This window comes from Canis aureus, chromosome 23, assembly GCF_053574225.1.
Source record: "Canis aureus isolate CA01 chromosome 23, VMU_Caureus_v.1.0, whole genome shotgun sequence".
Lineage (NCBI taxonomy): Eukaryota > Metazoa > Chordata > Mammalia > Carnivora > Canidae > Canis > Canis aureus.
The window spans coordinates 19,215,448-19,241,106 of NC_135633.1; the positions used below are offsets into that span (position 1 = coordinate 19,215,448).

Genomic DNA, 25,659 nt, shown 5'->3' on the forward strand with positions numbered 1-25,659 from the left:
GTAATTAACATGCGTAGAGTATATAGACTAGGCTCTGTGTTAAGCAACTTAGACACATAAGTATCTCTTAGTAGTATGTAGGGTGATTTGGAAATGGGGAGGTGAAGAAAAGATATGGTTAAACTAGCAGAAAACATCAAAGCAGTGGTAGGCAGAGCACAGTTAGGAGGGGAATGTAACGAGACGAGGGCCCTTGAAGGAGACAGATGAGGACCACTCAGCTGTGGTCCCAGGTTCCATTTTAAGTAATGCCAAATTAAATTTGGCCTGTAGAATTTCCTCAGTATTTAGGGAGAAGTGTATATATCTTAAGGAATTGGCCCGTAAGGATCTTTCTTAAGCTGCAGTAATCAAGTATAAACACATACAGTTCTCTATTGATTTGTCTTAAGAATCAAGTGTTGCAGATGGTTTAATGCTGCTTTCAGAAAGCTCTTTTGTTAACAGTGCTAGAGTTTTTGTTTTTAGCAGTAAGGATGGTTATTGACAAGGACAAGTAGAGCTTCACTCTGTAAAGTCCATTAAGTTTGTAGTCAAGCTTAAATGATATGCTAAATGAAATTTTAATAATTCTAAATATAGGGAAATCTTTCACTGAACAATTAGATTTAGTCAAGTCCCATTTTAGAGAATACTTAAGTGTATAGAGAGATAGTGAACACAGCTGTGTTTTATTTTGAAAAGCACAATTTTAATGTTATAATAACTTTAATAGACTGATCTCTTGAGATTTTTTTTTTTTTTTAATTTCAGAGTGCAAGGTGGTGAGGAGGAGCAGAGGGAGAGGGAGAAGCAGGCTCACCCCTGAGCCGGGAGCCTCAAGCAGAACTCAATCCCAGGCCCATGGGATCATGACCTTAGCTGAAAGCAGACACTTAACTGACTGAGCCAGTTACCCCTCTTAAGCTGTTTTTTTAAGCAAAGGCACCCCTCTTAAGCTGTTTTTTTAAGCAAAGGCACCCCTCTTAAGCTGTTTTTTTAAGCAAAGTTTTTAAAAACCATAGATTTTCATTGTAATGTAGCTATAAAGTAGAACGTTTATAATAATGAAAGAGAAAATAACCTAAATACTCATCAGCTACAGAGGTGATAAATTGTGATAATGGAAATACAAGGAGATGCTACATAACAATTTGAGTAAATGAACTCAAGCTACATATATCAAATCAACATGTTACATTTCTAGGCCAAAATATTAATCCTTACCCAGAAAAAGGGCAGAAAAGGGAAGTTGCAGAAGAATGAGTACGGTAGAATACCATAACATAAAGACTTTTAAAATTATTTACTTATTTAAAGGTTTTGTTTGACAGAGAGTGCACAAGCAGAAGGAGAAGGAAAAGCAGGCTTTGTGCTGAGTAGGAAGCCTGATGCAAGACACGATCCCAGAACCCTGGGGTCCTGACCTGAGCCAAAGGCAGACGCTTCACCAACTAAGCCGCCCAGGTTTTTTTTGTTTTTGTTTTTGCTTTAGTTATAAAATTTATCATTTTAACCTTAGGTACACAGTTCAATGGCATTAAGTATATTTGTATTGCTATACAACTGTCACTACTATCCATTATATAAAATTTTAAAACTCAAAGACCATATCCATGGTTTATAAATGCATACTTAGTAAAGTATAAAGCGCACATTCTGATAATCGCCAAATTCAGAGCTCTATCTCAGGGAGAGACAGAGGACACAGGTCTTCCAATTACACCTATGTGGTTGAGAGGTATACAAGTGCTTCTATGTTATCATTTATACTTTTTTGTACACTTGAAGTATTTCACTTGAAATAATTAAAAAAAATTTTTTTTCAACTAGACACTTCCAGATGTTTTATAGCCATTGAATTTTCAAACATCCTGGCTTCAGTTCTAAGAAATATGGTACCAAGATACAAGAGGTGAGGTTTTTCCCTGTTGAGGACAGTTAACTTTGTGAGGGGGGGGAACATCTCTTCCAAATTGAGTATTCTGACCCCAGCCTACCCTGTCAAGAACTTCCTCGGTCACAAGTGGCTGAGGTTGTAGGTCTCAAGCCTAACAGTCTGAGAGAATGACTCTATAAGAAAAAATACACAGGAGGAGGGCAGGTTTTGTAAAGTGAAAAATGAGTTTCATTTTTGGATTTGACATGATAGTCTGACAAAGGGACATACATACTAATGGAATTTAGAGATAAGAGGAGCTTGGGAAGAAGGGTCAGAAGTAGAGCTGTACATTTTGGAACTTATAATGGATCCATGAAAATGAATGAATTTGTGAAAGGAAAAAGTATAAAGAAGAAACACATTGATATAAAAATATCAGGGAGGGGATGAATGAAGAACTGGTGCAAGAGACTGAGAAAGAATAGATTAAAAGACCAATCAGGGCAGTCTGGGTGGCTCAGTGGTTTAGTGCCGCCTTCAGGGCAGGGCCTGATCCTAGAGACCCAGGATCGAGTCCCACGTCAGGCTCCCTGCGTAGCGCCTGCTTCTCCCTCTGCCTGTGTCTCTGCCCCTCTCTCTCACTCTCTCTGTGTCTCTCATGAATAAATAAATAAAATCTTTTTAAAAAGTAAATAAATAAAAGACCAGTCAGTAGGAAAAGAGAGCTCAGGAGAGTAGTGTGCCTGAAATTAAGGCAGGAGAGTTTGGCAGGGATTTCAGATTAGTTCCATATTTGTTAAATGGGAAATAAGTGATAAATCACTTTCTTGTGTTGCAGATGAGTCTTTTTTTAATTTTTTAATTTTTAATTTTTAATTTTTTATTTTTTTAAGATTTTACTTATTTCACAGAGTGCCCAAGCAGGGGGAAAGAGACAAGCAGACTCCTTGCTGAGCAGAGAGCCTGACCCGGGGCTTGATCCTAGGACCCCTGAGATCTTGACCTGAGCTGAAGGCAGACACTTAACTGACTGAGGCAGCCAGGCACCCCAGAGATAGTCTTAAGAGTGAGACCTGAGGGGAAAAAACTATCAGATTTGATGGTTAAGGCACAATTAAGTCATTGCTGGGACTATATTACTCCTCTGTAAACTCTTTAAAGACCAGGACTGTTTTATTATTATTATTTTTTAAAGATTTATTTTAGGGATGGAGAGAGTTCACATGAGTGGGAGGGGCAGAGGGAGGAGAGAATCTCAGGTAGACTCCATGCTGGGCATGGATGGGGAAGGTTGCAGTGCTCAATCCCATGACTTCAAGATCATGACCTGAGCTGAAACCAAGAGTTGGATGCTTAACAGACTGCACTACCCAGGCGCCCCTGTTTTATCATTTTAATTGGTGTCTAGCACTAAGTTGTTGTTTGGTAGTAAATATGTAAAGTATTATACCAAATACAAAATGCTGAGCTTTCTCCTAGGATATAAAACCTATTTTTACCATCTAGCCTATCTGTTCCATTGCTCTCCAATTCCTTTTCTTACCTTTGAAAATAGTACATTCCTCCACTTTTCAGCTCCTCTATTTTTTTTTAAAGACTTTATTTATTTATTCATGAGAGAGAGAGAGAGAGAGAGAGGCAGAGACACCAGCAGAGAGAGAAGCAGGCTCCATGCAGGGAGCCTGATGCGGCCCCTGGGCCGAAGGCAGGCTCTAAACTGTTGAGCCACCCAGGGATCCCCTCAGCTCCTCTTTGATTCCAGTCTGACAAGCTCTTTATCAGTCATGTTTCCCCACTTCTTACCATGTCACATTCAGTGTTGCCTTTTGAAACCCTACATTTTATTTCCTTTCTTACTCCCATCACTCACTCATTAACTCAATATAAAGAAGACTACTGGGCAGCCCGGGTGGCTCGGTGGTTTAGCGCAGCCTTAAGCTTGGGGCATGATCCTGGAGACCTGGGATCGAGTCAGGCTCCCTGCATGGATCCTGCTTCTCCTTCGCCTGTAGTCTCTACCCACCCCTCCCCATGTGTGTCTCATGAATAAATAAAATCTTTCTTAAAAAATAAATAAAAATAAAATAAAATAAAAAAATAAAGACTACTCTAACAGAACTGTTCAGAGGTGGCATGAGCGTCCCGGGGACAATACTGAATTTCCTGTTTGATGGTATTCAGCAAGGTCAGGACCTCCACTTAAGGAAGGTGTGAGGATATTGAACACAGGTGGTTAGACTGGACGACTTTTAAAAAAACTTTGAGATGTAATTCACATACTAGGTAATTTATCTACTTAAAATGTACAGTCAGTGGTTTTTAATATGGTCACAGATTTGTGCAACTATCACTACAATTTTAGAACCTTTTTTTTTTATTTTAGAACCTTTTTATCACCTCTTCTACATACACACAAAAAACTCCATACCCATTATTAGCAGTTACCCCCACCCCACTTCTCAGCCTCAAGCAAGCCGTAATCTACTTTCTGTCTCCAAAGATTTGCCTGTTCTGGACGTTTCATATTCATAGAATCATGTAATATATGATCTTGTATGATTGGCTTTTTCTTGTGTGTTTTTACTTAGCATAATGTTTGCAAAGTTCATCCCTACTATAGGATGTAGCAGTACTTCATTCTTTTTTATGGCCAGGTAATATTCTATTGCATGGGTGTACCACATTGTACTTACCCACTTATTGTCAGTTGATGGAGTTTTTCGGTAATTATGAAAAATGCTACTATTAACATTTTTGTGCAAATTTTTGTGTGAGCATATTCTTGGGTATATAGCTAAAAGTAGAATTACTGGCTCATAGGGTCAATAGGTGTTTACCCTTTTGAAGAACTGCCAGGCTGTTTTTCAAAGTGGCTACCATATTGTGCATTGCCATCAGCAGAGTAGGAGAGTTTGATTTTTTTCCACATCCTTGCCAATACTTTATTATCTTTCCTTAAAATTATAGCATTCTAGTGGGTGTAATATAGTATATTTCATTGTGGGTTTAATTTTCATTTCCTTGATGACTAATGGTGTTGAACATCTTTTCATGTGCTTATTGGCCATTTGTGTATCTTCTTTAGAAAAACATCTATTTAGAACCTTTTACCATTTTTTAGTTTTTTTTTTTTTTTTTTTTTAGGATTTTATCCATGAGAGACACAGAGAGAGGAGCAGAAAGACAGGCAGAGGGAGAACCCTGGGATCATGCCCTGAGCCAGAGGCAGATTCTCAACTGCTGAGCCACTCAGGCATCCTGGGTTATTTTTTTATTGTTGAGTGGCAAGAGTTCTTTATATATTTTGGATACTTGAACCTTATCAGATCTGTGATTTACAAATATTTGCTCCCATTCAGTATGTTGTCTTAACTTTTTGTGGTATCCTTTGCAGCACAAAAGTTTTAAAATTTGATGAAGTTTAGTTTACCTATTTCTTCTTTGTCTATTTGTGGTTTTGGTGTCCTATCTAAGAAACCATTGTCTAATCCAAGGTCACAAAGATTTATGTCTGTTTTCTTCTAAGAGTTGTATAATTTTTTTACATTTAGGTCTTTAATGAATTTTGACTTAATTTTTAAAAATAGTGTGGGTAGGGGTCCAACTGCATTCTTTTACAGGTAGACATTTAGTTGTCTCCATACTATTTGTTAAAAGACTGGATGATTTTTAAGGCTTCTTCTTACTCTGAAAATTATATGATGCTTTGTAGTACATTGGTTTCTGCTATTGTCTAAATAGGTGGATAGTCAAGATTTCATAGGATGGCCATCTTTTTTCCCAAGAATACATTGTGTCTAAAAACAGGGATTGCCATTAGTCCTTTATCAGTTTTTTCAAGACTTCTCAGTTGCTTTCAGTTCTGCCTTTCTTTTTTAGGATACTAGTTTGCTTCTGATCTTTGACAGCTCCATTTTTCTCCCTCTTTTTGCACATAAGTACACCTATCCCACCAATACTTCTAATATGGGAATACTTCACTCACTCTATTTTTTGAACTAGCTTTTCCATTTAGGTAGCTTATAGTTTCTTCTCAAGCCTGACTGTAGTCTCTAATAAAAATTTCTTCTGAATGTGTGTGAAAAATGGGTACTCGGTCTTCCCCTTGTCATGTCTTTGTCATTATCTTTTCTTAGTCTATTAAACTCCTAACCTTGGAGTTTTTTGACCCCTTTCCTCATTATTTCTATGTTCTGTCCAGTATGAAATGCTGCTGATCATTCCATGCCAAGAGCTTTTGGATCTCTTGCTTCCTCTTTCCTCTTCCTCTAGAGCCAGCGCCTCATCTCCGAGCTTAATTACTGCCTTCTTGCTGATTTTTTTAAACCCTAGTTTCTCTCTGCATTAGACCCTATACTCAAATACTAGATTTAATCCCTCTCAGGCACCCTTCTCATGAAGTCATTTCTCTGATCTTAGACCCACAGTATCAAATTTATACATCACAAATTAGCATTTAAACCCTCCACCTCCACTTCTCTCTCCTTATCTCTTATTTCCCTAAATGGAGCCAAACTAATTGGTAGTTAGCCTTCTTTATTCTTTGTTCTTGTTTCTTTGTTCTCCTCTCTTTCTTGTTGCAGAGGTGTTCTTTCCTCCTGCCATGCTTTTGCTTCTTTGCTATTGTGTCTCCTTCCCCTCAGTGATTGATCCCATTTGACTCCTTTTTTTTCCTTCTTTGCATTCTTTTAATGCTTAGAGATTTAGTTAGTCTAGTAATAAGGTCCATGATACCCTGTCCTTTTTTGTTGTTTTGATTATAGTGCTTTTTAAAAGCATCATTCAATGTGGGAACTATTGTTTTTATTTTATTTATAGCTCACTCCTACCTATAGCAGAGTCCTGGACATAATAGTTGTCCAGTAAATCTTCCTGGCTGATAGACTATAAAAGTTTTGGGGAGAGATGTAGTGTTTAGCATTGTCATCATTTTTTAATTTTAGAAATGCAAAATAATACCTTTTGTGCCATTACCTGATTTTTAATTTTTTTGTTTTATACCAAGGTTTGGAGACTGTGCTCTCAGTACAACAGTAAAATGAAGTTTAACAACATATACTACTACAAAATATTAAATCTAATTTATTGAACACTAGCCATCTGATATATCAGATTCTCTCAAGAGAAAGGTTAGCTTCTTGGATGCTGGCTGGGCATTTTTTGAAGGTGCATTATAGCCTTAAAGCCATTACTCACCATTTAATATATTAAGATCCTTGACAATTTAATAGCTATATAGTCACCAGAACCCAGAATAAAAGAATAAAGAGTGTTGACCTGATTTCCTTCTACTGTATGAAGCTCTGCTTTTGTTGCTAACCTACTCTTAAAAAGCATTTCTTCCCATAATTTCCATGTCCTTCAAAGTCAGTAATGGGAGGGAAAGGAGGATTACCGGAGCGGAGTTGGCTGAGCGAGGGGATTCAAGGCAAAGGCAGCTTCCAGACCTTGTGTCTAGCTGTGTTACCTTCCTGTCTTCTTTCTTAGCTCAGGAGCACAGTTGACTTAAAGGTAGTCATTAGTTTATACCACCTTATTAACATTGCTAACCCAAGTTTCCTTTCTTGTTCCTTTCTTTTTAACCCTTTGTCTTCAATCCACATGCCCATTCCCTTCCCCATTTATATGTGCCTACTGTGATTTGCTTGAGAAATACGTAGCATAATTATGGTGTCTTCAGCTTACATAGTGGTTTGTCTATTTTTTACTCAGTGCTGTGCTTTTTAAGATGTATTCGTATTGCTGTAGGTACATTTAAAGTGATTTCTAGAAGTTACATAGAATTCCATATTTGTATCCACTCCATTTTGAGTTTCCATTTTTCCAGTTATTGAAATCAAAGTTACTTCAAAATTCCTTACTACATTATCATCACAGCAGACATTCTTACATAGGTCTCTAATGTGTATAACTTGTATCTAGACCATCCTATTTGGAATGTCTCTTGAATTTATCCACCAGAGTGGGATCACTGCATCACATAGGACACAGACATACTTCATGTCACTAAGGACTCTTAGCAAAATGGCTGTATCCACTTAACTTCTTTACATCTTTGCCAACCTTTACTGTAACCACCATTCTAACTTTTAAGCCCTTCTGAACAGTATGAACAATGCTATCTGGTTTTTAGAATTTGTATTTGCTTTTACTCTGAGTTTGATCATCTCTTCATTTACTTGCTAATCATTTCACCTTCTTTCTGTAGGTTCCCTTCCTGTAGCTTTTGACTATTTTTCTATCGGGTTTCTTGTGATTTTTATTTCAAATTATAGAGATTCCTTATCTATTCTAGACATTTAGTCTCTTGGCAACTTTAGATGTTGCAGGAGCTTTTCTTTGTCCTCTATTTTAACTCTTTTTGTGGTATTCTGTATTGAACAGAAATATACAGTTGTGTTGAAGTCAAATCTAACAGTATTTCACTGTATAGTTTGTATTTTTAGAGTCTGATTTATGAAGTCTTTCTTCTCTGTAATGTTAGCTCCCAGTGGTTTTCCCCCACAAACCTATTTACATGGCCTTTTGAAGAGAGGGCTTTCCTTTCTCACCTATGGCTCTCAGGAGGCTTGGCAGTTGGTGTTAATGTTTGACTGCCCCTGATGGAGGAAAAAGATGCAAGAAAATTGCACACTCCTTTCTCTAAGCCCTATGGTTCTACTCACAGGACCTGGTGACCCTGTTTGTGCTGTATGAATCCTGTCTGTGCAAGTGATAGCCAATGGGGAAAGGGATGCATATCTACCCAAGCAGAGTGATCAAATCTTCCAAGGAACTTGGAATTGTGACTAGTCTCTGTTGGCCTCTTGAAGGACATGCAGACTGAGGGGTTTTGGGGTGACCCATATTTCCCCATGTTCACAAAGAAGCTAGAGAAATGGTCTGCACAGAAGGGAGAATAAAGAATATAGGCATGGAGAAGCACAGGAAGAAGCCTCTGGCCCCATGGAGAGGGAGACTGTAGAACATGAGAGTAGCTGTCCTGGATCCTGATGGCTTTCCAGCTTCTGGTTCTTTTCTCTTCTGAGACCAAATTGCATTTCCTTTTCTGTATTAGTTAGGGGTGGCTAACTCTGTAACAGACTCGAAAGGGTTTAATGGCTCTAACACAATGGAAGTTTATTTCTTGCTCACATAAACAGGTCTAGATGGTTCTAAGTTGGTGGAGTAGCAGCATTGGAGGGCTCTGTGCCACACAGTTATTCAGAAACCTACACTAATGGAGGCTCTGCCATTTTTATCACATGACTTCAAAGGTCTCCCTAGGTCAGTATGAAGCCTGCAGATGGGAAATGATGGAGTTTAATACAGGAGAAGTTTTATAGGCCAGGCCTTGAATCAGCACACACCACTCCCATTCCTCTGGCTAGAACTCTATCTCATGACTACCTTTAACTGCATAGGAAGCTGAAAAATCTTATCAAGCTATGGACCTAAAAGGGTTTGGAGAACAGGTAGATTGCTACGTCATATTTACTATCTGTGTGATACCTCTGTATCCTTAAAGTCAAGTTCATGTTTTTTCTTAACTTGTTTGAGTTGGCTTCTGTTCTTTATGCCTCAGTGTATGACGTAGTTTCATAAGAGCTATCTTTAAAATAGTAGAAGAAATAAATACTGATTATTTTCTCAGGAAAGTTGGGTCGATTTCCACCGATGATGCATCATCACCAGCCACCCGCAGATGGCCAGACCCCTGGGGCTCGTTTCCAGAGGTCTCACCTTGCAGAGGCATTTGCAAAGGCCAAAGGATCTGGTGGAGGCACTGGAGGAGGAGGTAGTGGAAGAGGCCTGATGGGACAGATTATTCCAATCTATGGTTTTGGGATTTTTTTATATATATTATATATTCTATTTAAGGTAAGTGGAATCATCTTGATCATATTATATCAAGAAAATTTGGTATCCTAATAAAAATCATTTGTTGGCATTAAAACTCTTTACAGTTCATAACCTTTATTCAAATTCTCTTTAAACCTTGCTTGCTCTTTATGAGGTATTTAGGATAATTGTTACCTCGGTTTTATAGAAGAGGAGATTTTTGCTCAAAGCTTAAATGGTTTGCCCTAGAAGTCACAACTAGAACTGTAGAATCACGTCTTGAGCCTGGGTCTTCTAGTTGCTAATGCAGTGAGCAATAAAGATCAAAACTCCTCCCACTCCAGTTTTTTTGTTTCTGTTTCTTTGACTGGATGCCTTTGCAAGCTGAAAAGGTGTAAAGCTATTTTAAGGAGAACTTTATTACTAGGATTGGCACAGTGATTTTCAAGTAGCCCACTGTGAGACCAAATAATGACCATACCAACACCACTTTGTCCTCCTTTTCCCCCTCCAGGAGTGTGAAGTGATGTTTTTAACATCTGCTGTAGTTTGCTGAAACAAAACTGCCAATTCTGAAACTAAGCCTGATGTCTCGTAGCTCTGGGGAGACATGGTTTGGGTTCTTCAAAAGCAACTCCCAGTTAAGTTCCCCCTCCAGGTGGATTTCAGTGAGCTATGGGCCTAGACATGAAGTGGAACAGAAGTCACATTCTGTATCCTTTTTGGAAATCTTAAATATTCACTGTGCCCTTCTAATCACAGTAAGAAGCAAGTTTCTTCTTGCTCAGGAACTCTGTAAGGGACCCAAGTTGCCTCTGTAAGAACACCCCTGGGGGCTGTACATCCCCTTTTAGATGAGTGTGGGAAAAGCAGATGACCTGGAAAGAGATTTTTTTTTGTCTTTGTGACTTGATGGGTTTTCATTTGGGGGCCTTCTTTTGGTTCTCTCTCTCTCTCTCTCTCCCTCCCTCCCTCCCCTCCCCTCCCCTCCCTTCCCCTCTCTCTTTTGAAATGTTTCTCTGATATTGGTATTTGATTTGATTTCTGACTTAATTTTTATTTCCCAACCTTTTTTTTTTTCATTTAATATGAGGGGTTCCATGACTTTGAGGTTCTGAGCTGCTGTTGATGTGCTGTACCTCCTTCAATTCTCAGCTTTCAAAGGGGAAAACTACTGCAGAGGATCGGAAATGCTCTACTGCCACAGCTGGAAACACCCACAGGAAAATTAGTAAGTGCCCCTTCTCAGTATATGCACAGGTTTTATTGAGTTAGACTGCCATAATATGGTCAGAGGGGCAATCTATGGATATGTCTTAAAAGAATTTCTTAAAAATTTCCCCAAATTAATCCAATGCCATTTTTACCTAAGCTCTGGGAAGTCTTGAGTTTCCAAATTGATGTTGAGCTTTTAAGAGAAAGAGTTCCAAAAACTATAAAACTACCCGTTTACTTTTTTATATATTAGCAAATTAATATTTCACATTTAGAATGGGTTACTTCTCATTCCAGACTTTAGAATATTTGTAGCAGATACCTTTATTTCACAGACAGGAAAACTAAGGAAGAAAGATCAAGTCATGGCCAAAATAGGTTATTAAATCTAGGGACCGGGTTTAACACTTTTGATTCATGAAATAACACGGTCATCAAATATTTACTGACCAAGTGGAGTATTCTGTGCCCTCTGGAGAAATGAAATGTGTATGGCATGGCTCTTTCTTCTAAGAATCCATAGTCTAGGATGAATGTTAGGAAAAATAACTTGTGCAAAGTTTATTATCTAGAAGGGGACTTGATGAGGGCCTTATGGGAAATGACATGAAGCTGGGTCTTGTCAGATAGATGAGACGGCTTAAGGAAGACACAGCCTGATACAGGATGGCTGTGGGAAAGAAGGCTGGGGGAGCAGGTAGGTTAAGCCATGTCACTGAAGGCCTTGGAGGCCAAACTGCTTTATCCTGTGGATAATGAAGCCTCATCAGAAGTTTTTAAGAAAAAGCAGCAAAGTGAAGTGAGGCTGAGCCACTGAAGCATCTGCCCTTGGCCGTAACTGCTTTTTGGATATACTCAGAATTCTCTGGGAAGTAGATATCCCAGTCATAGTCTGCATCCTTTTTAGAAATCTTAAATATTCAAGGAATCCTTTAGGAAAGCGCTTGAGTTTTTTTTTTTGTTTGTTTGTTTGTTTGTTTTGTTTTGTTTTTAAAAGATTTTATTTATTTATTCATGAGAGACACAGAGGCAGAGACACAGGCAGAGGGAGAAGCAGGCTCCATGCAGGGAGCCCCATGCGAGACTCCAAGATCACGCCCTGGGCCAAAGGCAGGCACTAAACTGCTACACCACCCCGGGATCCCCTAGTCCTGCGTTCTTAATTGAGATAATGTCTAACCATCAGTAAAATAATTTTGAAAAGATTTTTGGACTCTCAAAGAATAGCAAGTTCTGTATCCAGTCACATAATGCATATAAAACAGATATAAATAAAACGAATTCTTAAGAACAGCCGTCTTGTAATATAGCAGTTATATCTGCTTCTTATCCTTCCATTTTGAATAATGCAGACAATTAAAATAACCTAAGCATTTATGTGGCACAGTCCTCTAGACACTGCAGATGTTAACCGCATGCATAAGAATTTGTTCTAAAAGTATTAAAAGGCCTTTGAAATACTATATTTTACAGTGGCCTTCTAAATATATCTGGTTAGAAGGATACTCGTGTGTGAAACAGAAAAACTGGATTATCTGCATAGTGAACAGCATTTTGTTTTCCTGCTGCCTTAAAGTTCATTTCATGTACTAATTGATTTTTTTTCTACTCTACTTTTAGGGTCTTAATTTCAGTAGATAGATGTGATCTCTGTTGACCTTTGTTGAGAATACTGGGGACCAAGTACACCACTTCATCCCAAATGATGAGGGTAGGAAACGTTGGTCAGGGAAGCTTCAGCCCTAGTTCAAGACTTCCTCTGTGAAGAAAGGATAGTATCATGATCCTCTAGATACGTTTTCAGACTTTGGGTTCAGGTGAAATACTGCTCATTTCAGGGTGTTACCTCCTTTTCTAAAGTACCTTGTGTGTTTGGTACTTTTCCCCTCAAGCATCATTGGATTAGAAAGGATATGTTTATCTTCTTCATTTCTTCTTGGGTGATCATGTTGAGTGGGGTTTTTTATTTGTTTTCTCTTCTCCTAGGTGTTTTTTAGCTGGTCCTGCTGTGTTTCCATGTAAGAGAGAGTGATTTGTTTATTACTCCCAAAACCTATATACTTTAGATCTCAGTGGCCACACCTTGGTACCTTTTGTGTCCTGATTGGACCAGCTGGAGAGACATGAGGCTCTTCTCTGAATCTCTAAACCAGCTAGGATTATTTGTAGGGTATCAGAGCCAGACAGTTTCAGAAAAGAGCTTTGGGAGTTATGTATAATGGTTCCTTAGATTGATGCTTGTTTTTCAGCCAATTTCGAGCTTGTTCAACTGCAAGAAAAACTGAAAGAGACAGAGGAAGCCATGGAAAAATTAATCAACAGAGTGGGACCTAATGGTGAGAGGTAGGTTTTCACATAACAGGACTCAGACTATTTCCCATTTAGAGAATCCATTTAGAATTTTGCTTTACTTTGATTTCTGGACCATTTATTTTCATTTTATATAATTGTCAACTTATTTGTCATTTACATATTAGTTTTTACTAAGTATTTCCATTTTCATACCATCTGCTTTCAAGAGTCTTTGTTGAGTATTGTACACATTATCATTATTGTGAGGGGAAGTTTATGAGCAGTCTTGCCCAGTGAAATAACCAGGTTCTAAGGAAGATAATTTCATAGCTGTCTAATAATTTGGTTTTACTTTAAATTATGCCTTCTTAAATCTGCTTGAGACAAAAAGAAGAGGACAAGGGTGATTAGGCATTTGTATTTTGTGTTTTCTATTCTGGAACAGGATTAGACATGTAAAGTGGGGTCCAAAGTTCAGCTAGCCCTTTAGGAGGCCTTACAGGGAAGACCACCCTCCTGCTACTGGGCCGGCTGAGAATCTGAAAAGGTGGCTTCAGGAGGTTGATGAAAGTGGACAAAAAACTAAGAAAATATAGATGTAGGAAGGCCAGGGAGGAAAAGCCAGAATGTCAGCTTGAGAAAGGAGAGGGATTCAGTCTTAGCAAGACCTTCTGACAAAGATGGAGGAAAGACTGAGGGTGAGTGGCAAAATCCCAGGTGTTAAGAGGTCTGTCCTGTGGGCTCACTGTGGAGGCTCTGCTTCCAAGAAAACTGCTGCTGCACCATGGCCTCTGTTTGCCATGTTGGTGGTGCTAGTGCCTCATATCCTTCTCAGCTCCTTGGATCCAGCCTTGTGCATCTTTGGCTAGATAAGGCAAGAGTAAACATTCTCAGATTGCAGCTCCTCAGCTTGACTTTGTCCTACAACATCTAAAATGATGCTGAAATGAGGATGAGAATGAACCTTGCCTGTCTTCACCCAGGAGCCTTCACTTTTTGGTTCAGAAGGCAGAATGACTATCCAGACTGTTCCCATAGAGGTAGAGGAATGTGTACATACTTACACATGAGTATATCTCTGGAAGTGTGTAATAAAACTTGATACTTGTTGAGCACTTATGAAGAACAAAGCTCTGAGAGAAATACCTTATATCATTATCTAATGTAGAAGTATTTGTCGGAGTGTGACTAAACCAATTTGTACAGCTATACTTTTCTGGTCTTTTCTGCCCTTAACTTGTACTACTCACAGTCTAGGTGGGGAACTACCAGCCTTTTATGGACCCTCAAGCCTCAAAGAGTATCTGTGCCCTGGTCCATTTGAAGACCCATGCCACACCTAAGAGTCATGAAAACCATAGATGAAAACCTGTGGGCAGGGCTTCCCATCGGGGAGACTAAACCCCTGGGCCTTGAAGTAAGAAACAAGAGGAAGATATTTTCTATTACTGCTGTTCACACTCCCTTAGTTCAAATCATATAGCTCTGCTTTCCAGCCTGTGCATATCATCTGTCCATTGAGTAAGCCAGTGATGTAGTACCTGTGACTCTTAACTACTTTACGCTTTGTGCCAGGATTACTTCTCTGTAAGGTAGATGAGTGGTCCACACCCTGCAGCTAGAGTTGTGCCATCTCATTGTTTCTGGGGCCACAGGTCCTAGCTCAGAATGTTTACTCTTTGTAAGATGCTAAGTAAGGTATGGACTCCTTGAGAACCTGTTGAATCCAGCTTGCCACATGGCAATGATTGTAAAACATTTTCCCACAGTACTTCTCAGAAACTGCGGATTGACTCTCCTTCCACTGAAGAGAACATAGCTTGTAGCTCCCTTTCTCAAATCTCTCATCTTCCAGTTCTAAAAAGATGACTTTCTCCCTGTCACTTATGATCTAGTACCTTCTATCCTTACAGGTAGGCCTTATGGGACTTCACCCTCAAACTCAAAGGGCTAACTAGCCCCATGTTTTACGTGATTTCCTTTTTTACGCTTATATCCTTTAACCTTAGTGTCTGTGGCATTTGTTTTTCTCTGTGTTTCTGTGATTATTAGAAGAGCCTCAAAACCCCGGTATTTTTATAGCAGATCAAAATTTAACACATCTCCAGGCTCTGAGAGTCTAGGAGGGGATTAAAGACACAGAAACTATGTTCATTTACAGCCTTCTAAATCCTTTTAGGGAATGTTAATTCCATAATTATAAGGCTTTCTTAAAATTCCAGAAATATGTGGTTTCTGAAACTTAACCTAGGAATTACAACTGAAGCAGCATGTCTAGTTGTAATCATTCACCTCCTGGAAGCATGGCATGGCCTGAGGGAGAAGTGGGGTGCAACCCAGGCAGAAAACAGCCAGAGAAGGCATGTTGAGGATGCATATGAAACTGTAGATTTATGGCATGCATTCCTGGGATATAAACTTACTGAGGACAGACTTAGTCTGTTTAGTTCATTGTTCACATAGTAGATACTAAGGAAGTTCTTATTGTTGAAAAAGGGTAGATACTCACTTTTGAGACAAGCATTTGTACATGAATCATGGGTAGAAGAGGTAATCATGGCATTCTTTGCTAAGATCCTTCTCTTCATTTCCTGACCTTTATATTCAGGGTCCTATGTCTCATAGATTATCTGCCCTTCTTCAGTTGATAAATGTCTTTTGAAAGAATGTGCAAAATGAAAACCATTATCTGTCTCCAGCTGACTCTACTCCACTTTTAATATTCTCCATCTTGGCAAGTGGCTCCCACCATCTACTTAATTGCCCAAAGCAGAAATCTGATATTATTCTTGATTTACCTTTTTCTTCACTTCCTATATCTCATCAATCACCCTGTCTTGTTATTTCTTCCTAGTTAATAAGTCTGTCTCCCTGCAAAAGACTCTAAGCTCTGCTAGGATAGGGATTATCTGTATTATTCCCAGAGCCTAGCACAGGCCAACAGTAGGCTCTAAAAAAGTGTTAGTTGAAATGGAAGAATGCATTAGAGAATGAATGCCTTTTTAAAAAAATTATAGTTGACATACAGTGTTCTGTTAGTTTCAGTATATCTTACATAGTGCTTACCACAATAAGTGTAATTATCATCTGTCACCATACATTATCTCAGTATTATTGACTATATTCTCTGTGGTATTTTTTACCTATGTGACTTACTTGTTTTATAACTGAAAGTTTGTACCTCTTACTGTCCTTTACCTATTTTTTTTGTCCTTTACCTATTTTGCCCATTCTCCCCACCAACAACCATCAGCTTGTTCTCTGTATTTGAGTCTATTTCTGTGTGTGTTTGTTTTAGATTTCACGTGTAAGTGATATCATGGTATTTTAGTATTTTTCTCTGTCTGACTTATTTCATTTAGCATGATACCCTGTAAGTCCATCCATGTTGTGAATGGCAAGATCTCATTCATTTTTATGCTTAGTAATAGCATTCCAGTGCACATGCATGCACATGCGTGTGTGTGTGTGTGTGTGTGTGTGTGTGTGTACACACAACAAATCTTTATCCATTCATCCCAAGTGGATGACACTTGGGTTGCTTCCATGTCTTGGCTACTGTAAATAATGCTGCAATAAACACAGGGTGCATACTTCTGAATTAGTGTTGCTGGTCTTTTTGGGTAAATGCCCAGTAGTGGAATAACTAGATCATATAGTAGTCCTATTTTTAATTTTTTGAACAACCTCCATACTGTTTTCCACAGTGGCTGCAACAATTTAAATTCCTACCAACAGTGTACAAGGGTTCCTTTTTCTCTATATCCTCGCCAACACTTGTTGTTTCTTTTTGGTTCTAGTCATTCTGATAGGTGTGAGATGATACCTTATTATGGTTTTGATTTGTATTTCCCCAATGATTAGTGATGTTGAACATCATTTCATGTGTTGATTGGCCATCTGTCTGTCTTCTTTGGAAAATATCTGTTCAAGTCCTCTGCCTGTTTTTAATTGGATTATTTGTTGGGGGCCATTTGGTGTTGAATTTAGAAGTTCTTTATATATTTTGGATATTAACCACTTATCAGAAATATCATTTATAAATATCTTCTCCCATTCAGTAGATTGCCTTTTCATTTGGTTGATGATTTCCTTCACTGTGCAAAAGCTTTTTATTTCAGTGTCATCCCAATAATTTATTTTTACTTCTGTTTTCCTTGCGTGAGAAGATATAGCAAGAAGAATGCCACTAAGGCTGATGTCAAAGACATTACTTATGTTTTCTTCTAGGAGTTTATGGTTTCAGGTCTCACATTATCTTTAATCCATCTTGAGTTTATTTTTGTGTATGATGTAAGAAAGTGGTCCAGTTGTATTCTTTTGCATGTAGCTCTTCAGTTTTCCCAACACCATTTATTAAAAAGACCATCTTTTCTCCAGGGTATATTCTTGTCTCCTTTGTTGTAGAGTAATTGACCACATAGGTGTGCATTTATTTCTGGGCTCTCTCTCCTATTCCATTGATCTGTTTGTCTGTTTTTGTGCCAGTACCTTACTGTACCAAAGTATATAACTACAACTTTGTAGTTTATCTTGAAATCTGCAATTGTGATACTTCCAGCTTTGTTCTTTCTTCTCAAGATGCCTTTGGCTATTTGGGGGTGTTCTGTGGTTCTGTACATATTTTAGCATGTGTTGTAGTTCTGTGAAAAATGCTGTTGGTGTTTTGATGGAGATTGCATTGAATCTGTAGATCTATAATATTCTTTCAGCCCACATATGTGGTATATCTTTCCATTTGTGGTATCTTCAGTTTCTTTCATTGCTGCCTTATAGTTTTCAGAGTATGGGTCTTTTACCTTGTTCTCTGAAAGGGGGGTATACGCAAAATGATTTCTAAAGCCCTAAAGAGCCATAAGATAGAAGAAAAAAGGCTGAAGAATCCTGTTTGTCAATAAGTGATTTAATAAAGGGACTTTATGAGCAGAAGTGTGCTGTGGGTATCTGCAAAACAAGTAGATCTCCATAACCCCACCTGTCATGAGTTCTGCTTTTATAGCCCTAGATATTGGGGAATACATACTGGGAGACCTGGGAGGAAATGTTTCAGAATCACAGTCATAACTCCAGAGAAGATCAAGGACCTTATACCCCAAAGGTATATTTAAGGGTGTGGTCAAACAAAAAAGAGCATGCATTGCGGGGAGTGCTATACTGAAGGAGGCTTCAGGTCACAGAGTGGTCATCATGGTGGATTTGTGCAAGATAGTGTTAGTCATGTTCACACACACTCCCTTGGCTAAATTTATTCCTAGGTATATATTCTTTTTAGTGGAATTGTAAATGGGACTGTTCTAATTTTTCTTTGTGTTGCTTCATTATTACTATATACAAATGCAGGTTTCTATACAATAGATTTCTATATATTAGTTTTGTACCTTGCAGCTTTACCATATTCATTTATTAGGTATAATAATAGTTCTTTGGTGGAGCCTTTAGAGTTTTCGTTGTATAGTATCATGTCCTCTGCAAAGAGTGACAGTTTTACTTGTTCCTTACCAGTCTGGATGCATTTTATTTTCTTGTCTGATAGCCTTGGCTTAGAACTTCCAGTACTATGTTGAACAAAGGGGCATGAAAGAACATCCTTGTCTTGCTCCTGATCTAGAGGAAAAGCTTTCAGTTTTTCACTATTGAGAATGTTAGCTAACATCTAACCCATCTATATATGATGGGTTCATCATATATAGCCTTGCTTATATTGAGTTATGCTCCCTCTAAGCTCACTGTTGAGAGTTTATCATGAATAGATGTTGAATTTTGTCAAATAATTTTTCTGCATCTATTGAGATGATCCTATGGATTTTATCCTTTGTTTTGTTAATGTGGTTTATCATGTTGATTTGTGGATATTGACTTTCATCCTGGAGTAAATCCCACTTGATTATAGTGAATGATTCTTTTAGTGTATGGATGGATTTGGTTTGCTAATATTTTGTTGATGATTTTTGCATCTTTGTTCATCAGGGATATTTACCCTGAGGTCTTTACTTCTGACCTAGGTCAGGACTGTCTCGTGTGGTAGCTCATGTGTTTTTTTCTCTAATTTTGCCTCTCTTCAATTCATTTTCTCTTCCAAACAAATGGATTATGGTGTTTTGTTTTGCTTTAACCCTGTAACCGGTCTCTGTTACTCTCGGTAAAGTATAGAATTCTTTAACTTGGCTTACATGGTCTTGGGTGACATGGCCCTTACATACCTTTGTTGCTTTATCTTCATTACTCTGTCTGTGCTCCATCCACATGGACTACTTCTCTAAAATGCCCATCTGCCTTTGCTTCTAGGACTTTGCATATAACTTTTTCCTTTGTTGCCTGTCTCTTCGACCCCTATCCCACACACCCTTATTTTAACTCTTTCTTGTAGGTATCCCTTAGGCATTATCTTCTCTTAACATCTTAGCCTGAACTTCAGACTTGGTTAGGTGTTCCTCTGATGTGCTCCCATGCCACCTGCATTCACTGATATTGTAAGCATCGTATTACTTTCTGATCTTCTGTTAACTTTTCTGTGCACTCAAACACCCTGTAATCTTAAAGATAGGAAATTTTCATCGTTCAAATTTGTATTCCTGGTGCTGGTACATTGACAGTGTCAGTACATGTTGAAAGAATGAATGAGGTAGATAAAGTACTTCAGATAATGCAGGCTGTTTCAGCAATAAGAATATCCTATGGCACCCAGTTTGATTTTGCTTTGTGTAGCCCTGTGTGGAGGTCAATGGCAGGTATTATTTTCTCTCTAAGAAACTGTATCTCAGAGCAAGTGTATTCCAAAGATGGTATTAATTTTCTGTGGCTGATGTTACAAATTACACAAACGTATTACCTTAAAACAACACATAATTATTATCTCACAGTTCTCTGTTACACATTCTGCACTGGGCTAAAATCAAGGTGGCAGGACTATATTCCCTGCTGGAGGCTCTTCTTTGCCTTTTTCAAGTTTTAGAAGCTACCCACGTTCCTTGGCTCAGTGGACCCTTTCCTCCATCTTCAAGGCCAATGACAGTGGGTTGGGACCTTCCTACATCCTATTACTCTGACCTCTTCTGCCTCTGTCTTCCATCTTTAAGGACCCTAGTAATTCCATGTGCGCTCATAGATAATCCAGGGTAAGCTGTATTTTAAGGCCAGCTGATCTGTACTTTAAATCTATCGCAACTGTAAGTCCCCTATATGTAAGGTAACATTATAGGTTCCAAGACTTAAGATGTGGATTTCTTTGGGGAGTGGGGAAGGGAGCGTTATTCTGTCTACCAAAGAAGCTCTGTAGAAAAGCAGGGATTTGAATAAGCCTTGCAGGACACCTTAGGCACAATTTGGCAGGGAAAAAACATTTCAGAGTAGCACAAGCAGCAAATGAGGTTAAAAAAAAAGTCATGGCATGTTTTTGGAACAGCAGGTAGTCATGAGTAACTGGAATAGAACGTATCAGGGCTGGGATAAATGCATAGGGAGGTAGGTAAAGGGAGAAAAACTAGAAAAGTAAGCTTGGCCTAGACTGGAAGGTCTTGAATGGTAGACTGAGAAGTTTGAAATTCATTGTTTTATAGTGGGATGCCTCTAAAGGCTTTTGAGGAGAAATGTCATGATCTGCTGTACTTTAGAAAAGTAAGTCTTCTAGTGTGATATGCAGAGTGGCTACATGCTAGAAGATTACAGGGAAAGTTCTAGCAAAAGGTAATAAATAGGCTAGTGAGAGTGGAAATGAGGGGCCAAATCAAGGGGACTTGATGGAAGAGGAAGAAAATCGCAAGCTGGTTGGCTCAGTCAGAAGAGCATGTGGCTTTTGATCTTAGGGTCATGAGTTTGAGCCCCATGTTGGGTATACAGGTTTAAATAAATGAATAAATATAAAGTTAAAAATCACAGGCTATTTTCAGGATTCCTTGGTAGCAAACAGCCGATTCTAGGTAGCAGAAATTTGGAGAAGGTGACAGAATTTATTGGAAGACAAAATTTATTGAAAATTTGTTGGAGATCAAATTCTTGAGGCATTTATGGGATAGCTCACAGTATCAAAGGAATAGCTAAAGATCCAGGTTTCAGAAAGAGGGGAAACCAGAGCAGCTCTGAGGATTCAGAGGAGAGAAACAAATGGATAGGTTCTTCAAGGACTACTGTCAGAATGAATTAACATGAAAAGTTTTCAGATCTGGTTTCACTGCATTCAAGACCCAGTTTTAGGAAAAAGTACAATTGGCCCAGTTTGGATCCTGTATATATCTCTGAATCAGTCACTGCAGCCAAAGGATGGAGTGATATGATTGGCTATGGGCCATGGCCACTCTTGAAGGAGAGGTAAGGGGTTGGATAGCTTCACTCTAACCTCTGCACTATGAGCAGAAGAGGGTTTAGTTCCCCCAAAAGGAAAGCTGGGTAAGAGCAATGAAGGAGAAGAAAGAGGTAAAGATGAGTTAGATATTTGTGGCCCAGACTACAAGATTATATCAACCAAGATAAAAACACAGAATAGGAGAATAGGAGAAAGAAGATAAGGCTTTGGTATAAGGATCATGAGTTCAGCTTTGAGTATGTTTGAGGTGCCATCAGAATATCTATGTATGATAAAAAATAATAATAGGAAATTGGGGTACTGAAGACAGGACTAAGGACACAAGTTTGGAAGTCATTCGGCTGGAGGTCAGAGCCACGTAGAAAGGTGAGATCAAATTCTTGAGACATATCCTACTGTATGGCAGTAGCCTGCAATCTTTTGCTGATCTGAATTCTGTTCCAATCGTGAATAGTGTTTGAAAGAAACTATTTCATTCTCTCTATACTTTACTTTTGGATTCAGAACTTGATGATTCCTCTGGGTTTATAACATTCAAAAGTCTGATCAGAAATCTTCTAACTTGACCTTCTATTTTTCTAGCATCTTGGAATCTGCCATACCCAACCTTACAAAATGTGGCTGCTCATGCAGCTGTTCCTCATCCTGGGCCAACTGGGATCTGGTTTTGAAGAGTGAATTTAAGGTTACCATCAGTAATGGCAAGGCCTCTAAGTGGAAATGCCTAGATCACCGGAGTTATAAGACTGGTTTTCATGTGAAAAGTCAAGATTAGAGGTAGAGTGTGGGTATCACCAATGTAGAAGCAGTGGTTTAATTTGTGATACTGGGTCAGCTTCTGAGGGCATGACTGTAAGAGTGGACCAGTAAGAGCCCAAGGATTGAGCCTTCAGGAAAGCCATGTGTTTAGGAGGCAGATGGGGGAAAGTGAGCCAGGATCAGAGATCCAAGGATTGATTAAAGAAGTGGGAGGAATACAAAGGTCTCAATAGTCAAGGGAAGAGAACATTTTAAGGAGAGGATGGCCCATAGTACAGAGAGGTCAAGAAGAATGAAATGTGGAAAAAAAAAAAGATTCTTGGACTTGAGAGTAAAGCTTTATTGATGATTTTCAAGTTTTGGTAAAAATGGAGTAGAAGGCAGATTTCAGAGAAGAGAGGTGGGAGAAAATAGATGGTAAAGAAATAGGGACCAATTAAATTAGCACATATTTATTGAGCACTTGTAATGTTCATGGCACTGTGCCTGTACTGTCCTGAACTTATATCAGTGCCCTCAAGGACTGTCAAACCAAGTTGAGACAATAAGGAATCTATAAAAAATATTTATTACATAAATCCAGAAGATGTAAGGTAGACCATGATTAATTGCCTAATGTATGATATGGACAATGGGAATATGCTTGTTCAGAGGTAAAGGAGGATGCTTTAACTTAGAATTCTCTGTGAATGCTTCACTTGCCTGTTTCTGCTTCTCCTAGCCATCCCTTTTAAAATCAGGGGTTCTGGTTTCCCATGAGTTAGGAAACAGAGTCAAGACTGTTTCATTCAGTAAAAATGAGAAGGCACTGAGGACAGCCCAGAGAAGTAACATGTGCAGCCCAAGGCCAGAGCTTTGTGATAAACACGTAGGTTCTTTTTTTTTTTTTTTTTCCTTTCAAGTTTTAATTTAAATTCCAGTTAGTTAACATACAGTGTAATATTAGTTTCAGGTATAGGATTTAGTGATTTATCACTTACATACAACACCCAGAGCTCATCACAAGTGCCATCCTTAATCCTCATCACCCATTTAACCCATCTCTCCCACCTCCCCTCCAGCAACCCTCAGTTTGTTCTGTATAGTTTAAGAGTCTGTTTCTTGGTTTGTCTTTTTTCCTCCTATGTTCATGTTTTGTTTCTTATATTCCATATATGAGTGAAATCATATAGTATTTGTCTTTCTCTAACTTACTTTGCTTAACATAATACTCTCTAGCTCCATTCATGTCATTGTAAGTGGCAAGATTAAATTATTTTTCATGGTTGGGTAATATTCCATTGATACATATACCACATCATCTTTATCCATTCATCAGTCAATGGACATTTGGGCTCTTTCTATAATTTGGCTATTGGTGATAATGCTGCCATAAATATCAGGGTGCATATACCCCTTTGAATCAGTATTTTTGTATCCTTTGGATAGTCAGTAGTGCAATTGCTGGATCATGGATTAGTTCTATTTTTAACTTGTTGAAGAACCTCCATACTTTTTTCCAAAGTGGCTAAACCAGTTTGCATTCCCACCCACTGTGTAAGAGGGTTTCCCTTTCTCCAAATCCTTGCCAACACTTGTTTCCTGTGTTGTTGATTTTAGCCATTCTGACAGATATGAGGTCCTATCTCCTTGGGGTTTTAATTTCCATTTCCCTGATGAGCGATGTTGAGCATCTTTTCATGTGCCTGTTGGCCATTTGTACATCTTCTTTGGAAAAATGTCTGTTTCATGTTTTCTAACTGGGTTATTTATCTTTTGGGTGTTTGATAAGTTCTTTATATATATTGGATACTAGCAAGTAGGCTGTTTTATCTAGGGGTGCCCTAGCTGCATCAGAAGCCCTGCACAAGGTGGGTTGTAGTAAGAATAATAAGTATTAGGAATTATAGAGAGCAGATGAACAGTTGTGACAAGGCAGGACTCCTGTACTGATAGGAAAAACAGAACTATAAGAGGCCCAATATATGTAAGATTTTAGCTGAATGTGGAACAGACCAGCTTCTTCAGTTTATGGCTTTGAGGCCATTTAGTATGGAAGAACTGGAACTCATGGTGCTTTTGTTGTCTTCTCACTGAGATCTGTAGAAATGTTGTACCTTCTTTTTCTTCACTTACCATCTTAACATTGGAGGGAGGAATACTTCTTTCCTCTGTTTTTCCTCTGTTAGTCATTAAGGCTTAAGTTTGTAGGCTAAGCATAAAAAGGAACACAGGCTCGAGACCGGCTGCTTAGAAAAATTGATGGCATCTCCACAAGGCTAATATTAAATGTCTTTTTTCCTTCATGAATTTACATTGCCTTCAAATGTTTTGGATTTCTAAGAGGTGCATAAGTAGCTTCTGTTAAATCCTGCCACTAGATAAAACCAGTTCTCAGTCTCTTGAGTAGAGCTTTTTCTGCCTGTGACTGAGATGCCATGCTTCTCAAAATAGTCCTACCATTAATCTTGAGTCTCATCTTATTTTTGTAGACATTTTGCCCAGTTTTTCAGCTAAATTGATACTCAAACCCAGGTTTTCTAAATTGGAACTTGAGCATTTTAAGAATTGCCGTCAGAAGTCAGACTTTAGTTGTAGTTCAAGTGCTGACATTAACTAGCAATAGGAATAAATGTAGAATTGCCCTTCTATGGACCTCAGTTTCTCTGGTTTAAATGACTGATTTGTCAGAATGATTCAGCTTTGAAATTTTAGGGTATTTCTTTATTTCTGCAGAAGTAGATGTAGTCTGGCAATTCCAGGGTTGGGCTAATAGGATATTTTTCTGTAGTTGAGGCTAATAGCTCAGCATATTTTCTTTTGATGACCTTGCTTTGGAGAAAAGTGGCTTATAGTAAATGGGTAATAAGAGTAATAGTGAAATCTCTTGGAGATGAGACAATCAGGGCAGTGAGGTATACTGAAGGACCGCTGAACTGACAGTGTAAGCATCTGTGGTCTGGTCCCATTATTGACCTTAATTCATTATGCGACCTTGGGCAATCACTTGATCTTTCCTGGGCCTTCATTTCCCCACCTTATAAAATCAGAACATTGAATTAACATATCCAGTTATCAGCTATGCATACCCAGGACCAATTCCTAGAACACTTACCTGCTGCTGTTGGACTTCCTCTTCTAGGATCCAGACAGATCTTAGTGATGTCTGTGTTCATTGCCCAGGAGTTCATTTACTATTAAATGGCTGGGTTGTCTGATATTTCTAAGCAGAGCACAGACTGTGACTTCCGACCAAGAAAAACGGTTGCTGCATCAGCTCCGAGAAATCACCAGGGTCATGAAAGAAGGAAAATTCACAGACAGACCCACTCCAGAGAAAGAAGCTGAAGAGGCCCCTTACATGGAGGACTGGGAAGGTAAACAGTGTCTTGTCATTTGTTGGTTAGCTGTCAGCCCAGAAAAGAGAACTTAC

At 38.6% G+C, this 25,659-nt stretch overlaps 1 protein-coding gene across 10 annotated transcripts in view; it reads left to right on the forward strand.

The window, feature by feature from the left end:
* The window catches only part of RIC3 (RIC3 acetylcholine receptor chaperone), a 51,925-nt gene that overhangs the window by 11,719 nt on the left and 14,547 nt on the right, over window positions 1-25,659 (forward strand). Inside the window, exons 3-7 of one of the 10 annotated variants that reach the window (XR_013362112.1) lie at window positions 9,495-9,638; window positions 10,197-10,913; window positions 12,518-12,608; window positions 13,147-13,240; window positions 25,369-25,389. Coding sequence is in view for 9 of the 10 variants with exons in the window: in XM_077866601.1 (XP_077722727.1) it covers window positions 9,495-9,721; window positions 10,838-10,913; window positions 13,147-13,240; window positions 25,455-25,603 (546 nt within the window). In the remaining variant the exon portion in view is untranslated. Of the gene's footprint in view, window positions 1-9,494; window positions 9,722-10,196; window positions 10,914-12,517; window positions 12,609-13,146; window positions 13,241-25,368; window positions 25,604-25,659 lie in introns of those variants that run through there. The other 9 variants (XM_077866607.1, XM_077866608.1, XM_077866606.1 and 6 more) reach the window with 9 other exon arrangements.